The sequence below is a fragment of the Protomyctophum parallelum genome (genome assembly GCF_964188405.1).
Source record: "Protomyctophum parallelum genome assembly, chromosome: 11".
Taxonomy (NCBI): domain Eukaryota; kingdom Metazoa; phylum Chordata; class Actinopteri; order Myctophiformes; family Myctophidae; genus Protomyctophum; species Protomyctophum parallelum.
Window position 1 is genome coordinate 36,440,501 of NC_139707.1, and position 14,469 is coordinate 36,454,969.

At 42.0% G+C, this 14,469-nt stretch overlaps 1 protein-coding gene across 1 annotated transcript; it reads left to right on the forward strand.

The window, feature by feature from the left end:
- The first annotated feature begins 842 nt into the window (after positions 1-842).
- lrrc58b (leucine rich repeat containing 58b) lies at positions 843-11,198 on the forward strand. Its single transcript, XM_083777311.1, has 4 exons — positions 843-1,577; positions 4,795-4,923; positions 7,391-7,668; positions 8,529-11,198. Exons 1-4 carry the CDS (start codon positions 1,114-1,116, stop codon positions 8,720-8,722), a joined length of 1,065 nt encoding a protein of 354 aa, XP_083633437.1. The 5' UTR covers positions 843-1,113; the 3' UTR covers positions 8,723-11,198.
- Positions 11,199-14,469: the final 3,271 nt, after the last annotated feature.

Sequence of the window (14,469 nt, forward strand, 5' to 3'; positions counted from 1 at the left end):
CGTGAACTTAAAATACAAATGCATTGGACATAAAAAAAAAGACAATAAACACATTTAATACTAGTCATTAAGCTACATATAATATAGACTTTTTAAAGGTTTTAAAAGCGGGTCATGTTTGCATGTTTGGAATTGTAGCAGCTGAAATCAATAATATATCAGTTTATGTTATTAACCTGCGGCCCACATTAAGTGATGGTGGGGGCCGCATGTGGTATAGGTCCCAAAACGACCTAGCATTCTATTAATCGACAATGATCATTGAGGGGTCAGTCAGCCAGACAGCCACACAAAGGAGCAGCACAATCTCGTGTTGAGTCTGAGTGGGAGTCCAGTGGGAGTGTTACAACGGTAGAGGGTAGACAGTATTACACATTAATTTGTACAAGCATCTATGTCAAACGTCAAATGCATCTGTTGCATAATCTAATAGTAGGGGGGTAGGCTATTGCATAATGGACATGGGAACTAGACCAATGTGAACTTGTGAAGCCAGTGACAGTAGTTGATAATCAGTAATCACCCATACATGTTGTAAATGTAATAATAATAATAATAATAATAATACAAATAAAGAATAAAAGCATAAATAAAAACAAACGTGTAATTAATTTGGGCCTGTCACGAGAACGTATAAGAAAAATAATAATCAATAAATCGCTTAATTGTAGTTTGTTGCACATGACATGACGGAGTGGGTGACCAGCCAGTGAGCGGGTTGTAGTGGGGCGGAGTCGCTGCCTCGAGCAGCCAACCCCGAAACGTGGAACACAAATAACTTCCCCATAGGACGGCTTTAGTGTTTCTCATGGAAATCAGCTTCTGGCAAACTATAGATCTCTCTCTCCAGTCTCCCCTACACTCTATGGTTACCAATATGACCAAGCGTGAATAATAACTGACCTAGATCTAGTGGACTGGTAAAGCGCGATGAAATTAAATGTAAGCAAATGGGCATTTTGGCTCCCTGCCTTTTCGTCTTTACGAGGAGGAATGTTGATCTTCTTCTAGCTGGGTGGGTTTTTAGACTCGGTGGTTTTCGGGGCGGTTTAAGCCCACCACAACAAATCGAAGAATTCCTGTTGGAAGTTTAACCATAAAACTGCAAGGCAAATGGAGGTTCACGGGAGGGCAGCAGGAGGACCAGGGAACGGCGTGCTGGACTTCTCGCGTCTGAGTCTGAACAACTTCAGCGTTGACAGCGTCAGCGAGGAGAGGAAAAGGGACGCCAGGCAACTCTACTTGAACTACAACCAGCTCACCTCCCTGCCCGCCTCGGCGTGCATCTTCTCCAACCTGGAGTTTCTGGACATCAGCAACAACAGCGCGCTGTCGGTCATATGCGAGGACATAACGCGGCTGGGCAAGCTGAAGACGCTGCTGGCCAAGAACAACCGTCTGGACGAGTTCTCGCTGCCGAAGGAGTTCGGCTCCATGCAGCTGGAGGTGCTGAACTTGAGCGGCAACCGCTTCGAGGAGATCCCGCTGCAGTGCACCAAGCTGCGGCGTCTGCAGTCGCTGTCGCTCGGTGGGAACAGACTGAAGAGCATACCCGCGGAGATAGAAAACTTGACCAGGTACATTGATTGATTGATTGATGAATTTATTAACAGATTGGCGAATTACAGTACATGATTTCAAGCACAACTCAAAACAAAACTGTTAACTGTGGACGACACCATATGAAGCGTTACACTTGTTTACAATAGGGCCCATGTTCAATTCATCATAAGAACAGAGAGGGATCTTCACAAGAAACACACACACACACACACACACACACACACACACACACAGACAGGTCAGATGTTTTTTTTTTTTTTTTTTTAATCGAGTATGACTTTTACTTAACTATTATGATATATGCAAAATGTAAAAAAACGATAAAAATACATTATTACAGTATGATACATTATGATAGTCTTGATCCATGTCGGGATAGCTTATACATGATTGATGCACCAAGTACATCAGGGTAAGGTGCAAGTGCAACTAAGACCAAAGTAGCCTGTTGCATCAGCCAGACAGCCACAGGCAGCAGCAGAGCAGGTGGCTGTATAGTGACATTGCAAATAAAGTAAACACCACAGTAAAATCCACTCTTATCAGGTTACTTTGTTTGCATTTGTACACTCGGATAATTTTTACTGTGCACCTGTTTATTTATCTCCAGGGCTCTCTCTTGTGTGTGTGTGTAGTACACATAACATTTTAGGATTATAAAGAAATGGAAGGGCATGGTATGAATAAGACATTTCCATTTATTTATTATACATTTTACTTTGCACTTCGACACATGAAGAGGGAACCTTTGTGCACCACATCCATTGGAAGAAAGAAACTATCGGTGTACCATTTGAGTGCAAATCCTTATCCAAGTAATTACCCCACACGTGTGTCGTCATCTGTTGCTCTGATAGATAGCTATCCTAGATTGTATCTGGGACAGTTGCTGCTAGCTATAAACATTCCCATCACAGGAAATGAGTTCATCTTGCACTCGGTATGGTGAACGCTTCAACACAACCACAAATAACAGCTCAGCTAAACATCCATCCAAACAATGCAAGTTTGTGTGTGTGTGTGTGTGTACAGTCTGATAAGAAACATGGGTAAAATGAATTACTGTTCAATAATGTTTTACTTTCGGGGGCTGTGTGATTTAAAAATGTCATACCAATTCGTTTTTATGACAAATACCTCCTGTATGAATATGACTTAGGGTTCACAGTTATTTAATATTTTTTAAATGTAGCAACAGCTAAAACAGCATATTATAGGCAAACAGTGCTCTTATTTTACATTTCCACTCTGGTGTTGTGTTTATACCTAGATGGTTGTGTCCAACTCTCAAACGATTACTTGCCCGGTCGGGGCAACCTGGAAGTAAACTCCACCTGCCCAAATATTTTATTTACCTGGTTTACTTTAGCAGGTGGGCAACCCTTATAGTGTCAAGTCTGTCAAGTTAACCCCTGAAAAGTGTGTGGTATTTTGATCTGAGGGTCTTGAGGTTTGACCTGCTACTGCTAAAGCCATGATGACTATAAGATAGGCAGATACATTTTAAGGGGCGATGGACTGTGGACTCCTCATTGCAGGAACAAGTTTGCTTGTACACAAACAACTACATAACTTGAACACCATATATCAGCTGCATCTTCTACCCCTCTCTCTCTCTCTCTCACTCACTCACTCACTCACTCACTCACATATAATTTGTGCCTTTCTGCTGGCGAAGGCATTGAGAGGGTCCTAAATGGCTCCTTTCCCCCTGGACAGAGCAGGCTTGCTCAGGCACCAAGGACAATATAATAGCATCCTCTCTCTCTCAGTTGCTGTGGTCAGCAGTTCCACTAGGCTGACAGCTTGCTTTCACTGACCATCCAGCTCACCCACCCCTTCTCTCTCTGTCTCTCTCTCTCTCTCTCTCTCTCTCTCTCTCTCGTTGACTGTGACTCCGCTGTCCCTGCTTCATCCCTGCTACTACCTCTTTGACGATTGTGTGCTACTTGTCCTCAATATAGGTAAACTATTGACACTGTCTCTGTGCATTTGTTCAGATTCAAATAAAAAAAAATAACTTGCTGTGTGAGACTCTGTGCCTCCTAAACTAAAACATTATACAATAATTAGGCTATTAAGATAATTATGAATCATTCATTTGATCTCGCAAGACTCAAGAGAGCGCATTTCTCAGAACCAACCGCGGCCCATACAGGACCGTAAAGCAATCGAACGTTTTACAGCATATGAGGCTGCAATATTCATATCATATTCATATTCAAATCAAATACATTCAAAATTCATTTGAATCCATGTTTTAAAATAAATATTCGAATGTCATTTTTGGCCAATTCTGGCAGCAGTAACACAGGCTACCCTCGGCTAGATGCTATGCTGTGACACTAACACCCCCATGTGGTATGTGCTGTGAGAGTGTTTCTCTCTGGTGTCTCTTGCCTTTTTAAAAACGGTTTGCTCAGAAGCTCAAGCCATTTCTTTTTGTAGATTTATTTATTTGTCATCTTAAAAAAAAAAAAAGTTCTGAAACATTATGTCAGTTGATTATTTTATCCACTTAGTTCAATTATACCAATTGTTATTTGTATTTTATGTCATGGGTAAGCCTGATGATTAGACACCTGCACAACAAGGTACAACTGGTAAGGATTGTACGTTCGTGGAAAGAGCAACAGCTGACCGTGTCGGTGGTGTACCCCCCTCTCCTCTTGAGCTACAAGTAGCTATACAAGTACAGTAGGCCATACAGTAGGAGCCATACAAAACCATTTGGTATTATTGAAGGGGAGAAATCATAAAGTTTATATGTCTATCTTTAGCTGTGTAAATGATATATAATGGTTGAAACTGAACAGAAGGGAAACTTTGACAGAAAAAGACTCGCTCACCGACTATTAAAAAAAGAAAAAGTAAAACTCCTTAGACCGAGAAACATTTTTTATGCTCATAAAGTGCTCATAAAGTGCTCTGTGCTCAAAGTGCAATTAAAAAGCAAACGTTTCGGTCCCGAGACCTTCGTCAGTGCTATAGTCTTTTTCTGTCAAAGTTTCCCTTATGTTTTTGAGACCACCGCTACCGTAGTCAAGTTTGAAAAAAAGGACGAAGAAAGGCGCAACAGTTTTCTCAGTGCTTGAAACTGAACAGAACCATGTTTTGACCTACCCGACCTCATCTTGATACAAAACATATACAGTATTATTACATGTATAGAAGCTTGATATAATAATATTCTCTCTCTCTCTCTCTCACCTTTGTTGTTTTTCCTCGTAGTCTTGAGCTGCTGTATCTGGGTGGAAACCTCATCACGGCCATTCCGCCAGAGTTGGCCAACCTGCCCTACCTCAGCTACCTCGTTCTGTGTGACAACCGCATCCAAAGTGTTCCCCCACAGCTCACCAGGTAACCACAACACAACACACGGCCATCAGCTTTCACATTGATCCACGTGATTAACCCATTCTGACCTGAGATCAGATTGATACGAGGTTTCCACTGGACACACACACTGGTCTGATTAACCCATTCTGACCTGAGATCAGATTCTAAAAATGTCAGTCGCTCTTCGATTTTTTTCAAAAATAGCAGACCTACAAGCTCGTAGCGCGCCACTCGGTGGCGCGCTACGAGCTTGTAGATCTGCTATTTTTCAATAGCTGAAGCATAATATGATGCTAACACCAAAATGGGTCCCCCGTGGGTTAACATATTGCAGCTACACTTGACCTAACTAGGATGGAGAAGCTTGTTGGATCATCCTGCCAACTGCACGATATCTATCTATCAAAAAAAATGTAATAATTTAAAAAAAATGCCACCTAGCTGTTCTCATCTTGTACGTTGAAAGCGGTAGGCATTGTATGTACTGCACTGCAGTAGTTCTCAAACTTGATTGGCTCAGGGCACATCGCTATTTCATCCATGGCACCCCTGGATGACATTGTTACTTTATAGAATACTACATTTATGTCATATTACAGTAAAAAAAAAACTTTATACTTGTTTAACCATGCACTTGAACCCCAGAACCCCTTTTCTGGCGGGAACATTCACCAAAAATGGCAGATCCACAAGCTCACAATGTATCGCGACTAGATCTGTAGTTTTTGGCATGTCGTTTTTGGCGAAGGAAATTAGGTGTAAATTAAAAAAGAATGCCTCAAGTAAGTGCCGGTCTGTTTTATTAGTATAGAGGGTTTAAGTGGTTAGTTAAGTGATATTGATGAATTTCAAATATTACAATAGTATTCCGCGGCTCTCCTGGACTTGCGTAGCACCGTCACAGCAGCTAGGGTGTCATGGCGCCCCTTTTTGTACTGTACTGTACTGTACTGTAAGGGTAAATTTGTTGAAATTCTCACAACATGGCAAATAGCACATCTCCCCAATTATGCACACGTCGGCCTCATGATGTGCCACAAGAGCCGTAGTAGGTATACATCCCACTGTTTCTCAACCAATGGTCCATTGACTACTAATAATGTCCTAATAATAATGACTCAACCAGACAATCCGCTGCACTTCCCCCTCTTTGAGATTCTTACTCTCTTCTTCTGTTGAATTTCTTGACCTCCAACTTGTCGGTAAATGACTACATGGACGGTCATCATAGGTCACCAGGTCATTCACTTCACTGTTTCTAAACTAGTGGAATGACATTTTTTTTTAATCGACAAATCCTACATTTCTAAATGAATGGTCAGGGAACACATGCAATACTTCCAGGGACCACCAGTGGTCCACGGACCACCTGTTGAAAACCCCTGGGTTAAATGATTCAAGGACCTCCCCCGTAAATGTGAGATCAAAGCCATCTTTGTGACTGGTCTACCTCACCTGACTCATTACACAACACTTACACTTTGATAAGCACTTTATATAGACTTACAGTAGATAGCATTTTATACAGACTTATAGAATGTTACGTAGACGCCAGAGTACTCTAGTAAGAGAGTAATGACACTCCCGTTGACTCTCATTGTAACAATGGAATGTGGAAGTGCTCATTCTATCTCGATGGAATAGTTCCAGCCATACTGTAGGAGCAATGTTTGGAACTATCGCCCAATGCCCATAGGCACCCACTTTGTCCCCTTTTCCACCGGTTGGTTCCCAATGGGAACCGGTTCAGTTCTTTTTGGTTCTTAGTCCATGAGCCAGAGCTCCAAAATTGAAACATTAATTATGAATTGAGTGGGCAAAACCATACCTATATTAGATTGTTATCACCATTAAACTTCACCAATTGAGTACTTACACGAAGACAATGATTTATTGTATTACAAATTTTACATTTTTAAATAGGCAAATGAGGCATTATGTAGGAAAAATATGCAATACTCAAAAATATGAAAAAGCTACTACTGTGGAAGGGTTATCATGTATTAATTTACTTGTATTGATCCTATAAACAATTTAATATAGGGTATAGTTTGCCCACCAATTATGGAGCTCTGGCTCATGGACTAAAAACCAAAAAGAACTGAACCGGTTCCCATTGGGAACCAACCGGTGGAAAAGGGGTCTTTGTGGCGAGATCAAAGCGAGTCACCACTCTCTTACTAGATTACTCTGGTAGACACTAGACAGCACTAGAATTGCATTTTATGTACCGGTAGTCATACCATAGCATAGTATAGTTTAGACCGGTATGTACTATGTATATTTTCATTATATAGATATTCCATGGTTACGTTCTTAGCTTACGCATGTTCATGATAACTTTTTAACTTTTTATGCATGTGATGTATTGCCATGCTTTTTGTTCTTGCTTAATGTAAGTCGCTTTGGATTAAGAGCGTCTGCTAAATGCCTAATTTGTACACATGTACATATGACGTATAACAATTTCCCCATCTCTGACCTCCAGGCTTCATTCGATGCGTTCCCTGAGTCTCCACAACAACCTGCTGACCTACCTGCCCAGGGAGATCCTCAGCCTCGTCCACTTGCACGAGCTCAGTCTCCGCGGCAACCCGCTGGTGGTGCGCTTCGTCAAGGAGATGACCTACGACCCCCCGTCTTTGCTGGAGCTGGCGGGCCGCACCATTAAAAGCCGAAATATACCATACTTCCCCCACGAAATGCCCTCCAACCTTCTGCACTACCTTGACCTCGCCAGCAAATGCCCCAACCCCAAGTGTGCCGGTAAGATGTGTAATGTTGATGGTAGTAGATGGATGGAATCGACTATTGGTTATTTATGAACGCGTTTCCTATAGGGTCTCTAGCAGTGTTGTTTTCGTCGACTAGAAAAATGTTTGTCGGCTACCCTTTTCCACTGAATTAAAACTAAGCTATGATGACTAAAACTAAGACTAAATATACTGACAATTTCGTCAACAAATAAAAACTACTAGTCTAAAAGGTTAGGAAGGGACTAGTAGACAAGAGCTCCAGTATAAGTCATTTTACACCTGGTTGCATGCTGAAAATAGCAGATCTACAAGCTCACAACGCGTCAGATCTGCTATTTTCAGCAGGTGTCATTACGATGGCATTAAGGCCCGCCAAATACATTTCAGTCGACTAAATCAACTGTAGATTTAGTCGACTAAAAGCTTATGATATTTAGTCGACTAAAACTAGACCAACACTAAAACATTCCAGGTGACTGAAATGTGACTGAAACTAAATAAACTATTGAAGAGACTATGACTAAAACTAAACTGTGCTGCCAAAAACAACACTGGTCTCTAGGGCAATACACTCATCGAGTTTGAAGTCGATTGTTTGGGCGGTTCTCAAGATGTTCTGAGGACACTCGCACAGAGATTTAATGAATGTACACACGAGCGTATCGGTGGTCTCGGAAGGTCTGAACAACCGCCGATCCAACTGACTTCACTCCCTGTTGTCCTCGGCGCTACTATTGTGCACCGAGTTTGAAGTCAACCGGTTGGGCGGTTCTTGATATTGTGAACTGCGTAAAGTCATTCCTATCATGCAGCATTGGTGTTGCTTACATTCATGCACTTATACCTCCCCTTTCTCTCTCTCTCTGGCAGGTGTTTACTTTGACTCGTGTGTGCGGCACATCAAGTTTGTGGATTTCTGCGGGAAATACCGGCTGCCCCTCATGCATTACCTGTGTTCTCCAGAGTGCACCTCTCCCTGCAGCTCTAATCCACCGAGTGACGCAGATTCGGAGGACGACATCAGCGTGCCTGCCGACCGCCTACAGAGGGTGCTTCTGGGATAGTAGGAGAGGTTGAGGTGTCGCCACACCTTGGCATCACTTATTTTCGTTCGCTTGTTTCGTTCAGACATTTCTGAAGACATTAACTCGAGACAATTAACAGCCTGTTGGCATACTGTGTGTGCGAGCGCACACACACACACACGCACACACACACAAATACAGGTGCACATACAGGGTGCGCACACAGTATTTACTTAGTTGTGTACTGGTGTTGCACACCAAACCTCACAAAAGGCTCACAAGGTGTCACGCCGACACGTATCGTGAGCTTTCTAGATCGGCAATTTTCGTTTTGCCACACTGGTGCGCGACTAAGTGTAACTCAGACTGTACATGAGCCCAGTGCACACACTAAAAGACAAAAAGAAATAGGTGCTATACTGTGGTTTGAAAACCACATTACATGCCTTAATGTGGGTTTTTTTTTCTCTGTCGTTCACTACATCTCTGTTCAGGAGACATGACTGGGGGGGAAATAATTTGTTTCCCAAATCCCCAGCAGCTCTAGAAGCTCCGTGACTCTCTTCATTCCCACAAAGTGTTGGCCTCGTTGGTCAAGCATTTGAAGGGCAGCAAAGCAAACCTCATGGTCAAGCATTGGAGGGCAGCAAAACTCTTGGTTGAACTGTGAGGCTGAACTTGCTGTCGGAATTCTCTCCTTTTTTCCAGGGACAGGAGAAGAAAGACGGGATACAAATAATGCAGATACAAAACAATGCAAGTGCAACAATGCAACTCAAGAGCTTGAAATGCAGTGGGTAATTCCTCTGGTTCATCAAATACTTGGCATTTCCTGAGGATGGCGACACAATGTTTTCGAGTGAATTTCATAAGTTAATAAAGCAGGGATGATTTGAGTTATCACTAAACAACCTTTTATAGACTCCTGACATCCTCTACACGCTGACGGTTCTGTAGTCCTGTTGTGTTCTAATCGGAGCAAACTATGGCCAAACTAGGACTTTGGTGCAGCTGGGCTGCCCCATGATAAACCATGTACTGGTGTTTATCTCGGCTAAAATGATTACCGGTATGTACCACACGGATTATCAGGATAGACAAATCTTTCAAATCATGATGTGAAACTTGCCTATGGTGCAAAATGTATTCTCCATTTTGTACTGTGCACAAGAACTGTGTATGGAGAGGACCAGGGTAGACTATTGTACAATAAAATACACCCATTCCCAGTGGAATCGCAATACATGCTGCAGCTCAGTGGTTCCCAAAAACTGTGGTGTGTGTGCACCCCCTTGTGGTGCGTGAGCACCTTCTAGGGGGTGCACATGAATATAGCCCATGCTGCATATATATGCCGTATTCAGGTTCATGTGCATATATGTGGATAAATAGGAAATGTGTCTCTATATAGCTTATGCCATTTATATTTTCATGTGGGGGGGAGGTGCGTCAGCTAGGTCGGGAGGGAAGAGGGGGTGCATGACCAAAAAGGTTTGGGAACCGCAGTGTAGCTGAACAAAACGTAATGCTTGCCACTTGTGAGTGTTTGTTCAGAGTTGAGTTTTCTCTAGACATAGTGATGATGTTCTCACCTCGTGCCCCAATCAGCAGAGTTTTTTTTAAGTGGTATGTCAGCTCTCCCAAAAGTGACTCAGTCATAATAAAAAGAAGAGCGGAGACCTGCAGAATTGACTCATCGAAAACATTCAGTGGAGACGTTTTTCGGAATAAGCCACGCTCGACTCTTGAGCATCATGGCCTTTTTCATAGCCAGCATTACCTGGCATGGCATTGAGAATGGATCGTTTGTAAATCGAAATCTGCCAGTGCCAATAAATATAAAAATGCTATTTGATTGAGACGAGTGGCAGGCCTCTGCTTTATATTTGATTCTCTGCATAAACATTGAGTCTGATCTTTCGTGCTCAATGTTTTCAGGAATTGGCATACAGCTCCTGTTTACTTCCATTGGAAGATTCTCAATTTTCCAGCTTTTTCCTGCTTCCTCTGTTCGTGGGGACAATGACCCCCTCCCCCCCCCCCCCCACAGGCAGTGTGTGTCAAGTTGGTATAGAACAGGAAGAACACAGATGGTCTTTATGGAGGGCCCTAAATTTAGATATTAGAATATACTCCTTTGTTACAATAGTGCTTATAGTAGAGCTGTTTTTGTACTTACTAAAGTGCCTTACTGATGAAAGTGATTTCTGACATGTAGAAATACACGAAAATGTGATATTTGCACCCTGAAATGTGACAGTTAATTCTATGCATTTTGCCTTTTTTTATATATATATAATTTTTGCTTTAACAATCTTAACCACAAGGTGAAAACAAAGCATGTGTTGTAACAAAACTATATCACTGTTATTAATGCCAACATCACAGCTACATGTTTTGTGAAAGTGGTTTGCTGAATAGATACTGACAATTATATTGGAATGTACAGTATTCATTTTGTGTACTTTTTAAAAAACTTTTAATATATCTAGACTGTACACTACAGTATAATAACAATAAAAGATTGATTTAATCATTTTAATAACATTGTCATGTAATATTTTCTGCAGTGGTGGAAAGTAATTTGTATTGTATAAGTACTGTACTTGAGTACAATTTTGAGGTATTTGTACTTGAGTATTTCCAATTTACAAGCGTCGCGACGCATAGCTTGTACATATTGTACATATGTACACTTTTGTACATATTTTGAACTTGTGGACTTCTGCAATATGAGTACTTTTATTTTTAGTACTTTAAGTACATTTTGATGCCGATACTTTTGTAATTTTACTCTACCTTTTCAATTCCGTACTTTTAGTTGTAACGAAGTAGTTCTAAATTGCAGTATTGGTACTTTTAGTAAAACAATTGAGTACTATTTCCACCACTGCAATTTAGCTGGTGGTACCTCAGAAACCACCATTACTGCATCAAAAGTAACGAACTGGTCAAGCATTGGCAAAAATGGCAAAAATAGCAGATCTACAAGCTCACACCTTGCAATGGGAATATCTGTGGAACCGAGCAACTCCTACAATTCTCAGTGCTGGTCGGGGTCCCCAGTCCAAAAATGTGTCCAAAGTTGTGTGCGCGTGCGCAAGCCAATCCAACCATTTTTTTATTTTTTTACTTTTAATATGTCCAGGTTTCATTTGCATATGAAGGTGATTTCAGTACCCAGGCTTCAATAGTGAGAGACCTCTTCTTTAACCCAGAACTAAGAGATGCCAGGGTGAGTGCATTCTCAATCTAATCCCCTTTACATCACCTGCCAAAGGGCACTAACAGCTTATTTTCTCTCTACCCCCCTCGAAGCTCCCCTCCCTGTCTTGGCATGTTTCTCTCTCTCTTTTACCCCCCTCTTTCTGACCAATGTTTTGTTTTGTTGTTTTGGTGTTGTTTGTTCAATGGTCTGTTTGGCCATATATAGCTGCAGTGTTCCTGTCTGTGTGCCACTGTGCCTCTTTTAATTTTCTCCTTTGAACACACCAACATGCTCACGCAGGAGACTTCCGCCAACAGTTGATTCTCTAGAGTCCTACTCCCTTGTATATTACATCAACCATGTGCGCATGGAATTATGTTACACACCCCGCAGTTTTTGTATGCAGGGATGTTGTGCACATATGCTCTGTACGACAGAGCAAGAGGATGCTGCCGGCTGCAACCTGAGCTGCATGAGGCGGCCATGATGAAATGGAGCCAGCAGTGAGTAAAGCCTGACGGTCAGACAAAGTGGTGCGCCCCATCATTCATCAGTAGCAAACACCACGCGTTGGTGGAGGTCACACTCACACTTGCATAGTAGTTCACCTCTCAGCAGTTACAAAACAGAACTGCGGAAAATATATATATAATCATTTGAATGTTGGAATTCAAGGACCTCGTATCTGCTGACGTCTACGGATACAGATGAAATGTAAGACACATTCTCCATGTGCCTTTGGACTAGGAACCCTCTACAGCTGTCTACAAGCCAGGTACTGCGTGTGTGTGTGTGTGTGTGTGTGTGTGCGGTGCATGTGTGGTTTAATATAGTATATACAGGTCCAGATCTCAATGAATTAGAATATTGTGTAAAAGTTCATTTTCTCCCCCAATATAATTCAAAAAGTGAAACTTTCATATATTCTCAATTCATTGTGCATAAAGTGAAGTATTTAAAACCTTTTTTTTGTTTTAATCTTGATTATGGCATACAGCTCATGAAAATAAAAAACTCCTGTCTCAACAAATTAGAATATTTTACAAAATGATTTTTTAAACGAGAAATGTCGACCATCTGAAAAGTATATTAATGTATGCAGTCAATGCTTGGTCTGGGCTACTTTTGAATTATTTCATCAATGTGGCGTGGCATGGAGGTGATCAGCCTTTGTCACTGTTGAGGTGTTATGGAAGCCCAGGTTTGCTTTGATAACAGCCGTAAATGCATTTGTATTGTTGTTCTCTGATAATAAACTGCAGTTTTGAAGAATACATATACAGCAGGACCACAGACAGTGTATCAAATATCAGAGAAATCTGAATTGTGTATTTTGGTTTATAATAGAGTAAGCTTCTTATCAACCTGAGCCAACGCCACACCACTCCATATCAGCTCACATCATGGCCTTCATGTGTTAACATGCATTCCAGACCCCCCACACAGACCCCATTAATTTCAAATAGGCTACACATTCACTCGCTCAACTAATAGCCCGCACACACTCCAGACGTCCTCGCAACAATCAAGCCTTGTGTTCAAAGTAAGGCTGCTAAGCTCACCCCGGGACTAATTCATGTAATAGTGGCGGCCGGGGTTAACAAACACTAAACATCAACTACTATTGTGTTACAGACAGTATATTTCTCTGGTAAAGAACTTGATAAAAACAATCAACCTAAAATCGCTTCTCTGTCCTCTGTCTCTGTGTGTGTGTGTGTGTGTGTGTGTGTGTGTGTGTGTGTGTGTGTGTGTGTGTGTGTGCGTGTGCGTGTGCGTGTGCGTGCGTGCGTGCGTTTGTGCGTGCGTGCGTGCGTGACTTGTTGGTTACTTGGATACACAGGAATAGCAATAATGAAAGAGCGTGGTGCAGTATTAAAAAAAATAGAGCCTCAAAAAGAAGTGATTAGAGTTAATTTGGCTGGAAATCTATTTAAAGCAATTTATCCATGTCAAGGTGTCAAAGTATACCACACCACTCCCTCCCTCCCTCCATACTGAGAATAAACAGAGCAGGCAAGCAGCTGCACAGAATATGATGGAGTGGTACATAGTATGTATGTTCAGTATATAGGCTACTGTAGATGTGTATGTTCAAGAGGTGTGGTCCTATGTTATCTATAGTCAGTTATAAGAGTCACTTGTCACTACTGTATTTGTGCTTTGTTGTATTAGGCCTACATTTTATCCTGCGCTGTCCTCATTCGTCCTACTAATGCTTTGACATCGCACGACATATACTATATTATAGTATACTGTACGGACGGACCCCTCAGGGTTTCATGATGAGGCACAGCTTAATGCAGGTCCATGGCTACACAAAATGGAAGAGTTGCGTTGTTCCAGAGAGAGGGATTTTGGAATTGGGTATGCTAGCGGGCAAACCTGGGCATGTCATAGGGGAGGGTCCTGTTCTGTTCTGGTTGATGAGGACAGGGTGGGGCAGGAGGCCTGCAGGACTGCATGGGGGTTGATGTAGCTTTGCACAAAGAACAACTTCCACCCACCAAAGCGCATGGATTACAGAACGGGACTCCCACTCGCCACTTATAGTCAGGATACTGGAGAACTCGCCAGT

What these genes read in the sequence shown, in the direction of transcription:
- lrrc58b (XM_083777311.1), top strand. Translation starts at nt 1,114, where the DNA reads ATGGAGGTTCACGGGAGGGCAGCAGGAGGACCAGGGAACGGCGTGCTG. An exon ending in GAGATAGAAAACTTGACCAG is followed by an intron (nt 1,578 to 4,794) that starts GTACATTGATTG and finishes TTTTCCTCGTAG; the next exon opens with TCTTGAGCTGCTGTATCTGG. An exon ending in CCCCAACCCCAAGTGTGCCG is followed by an intron (nt 7,669 to 8,528) that starts GTAAGATGTGTA and finishes TCTCTCTGGCAG; the next exon opens with GTGTTTACTTTGACTCGTGT.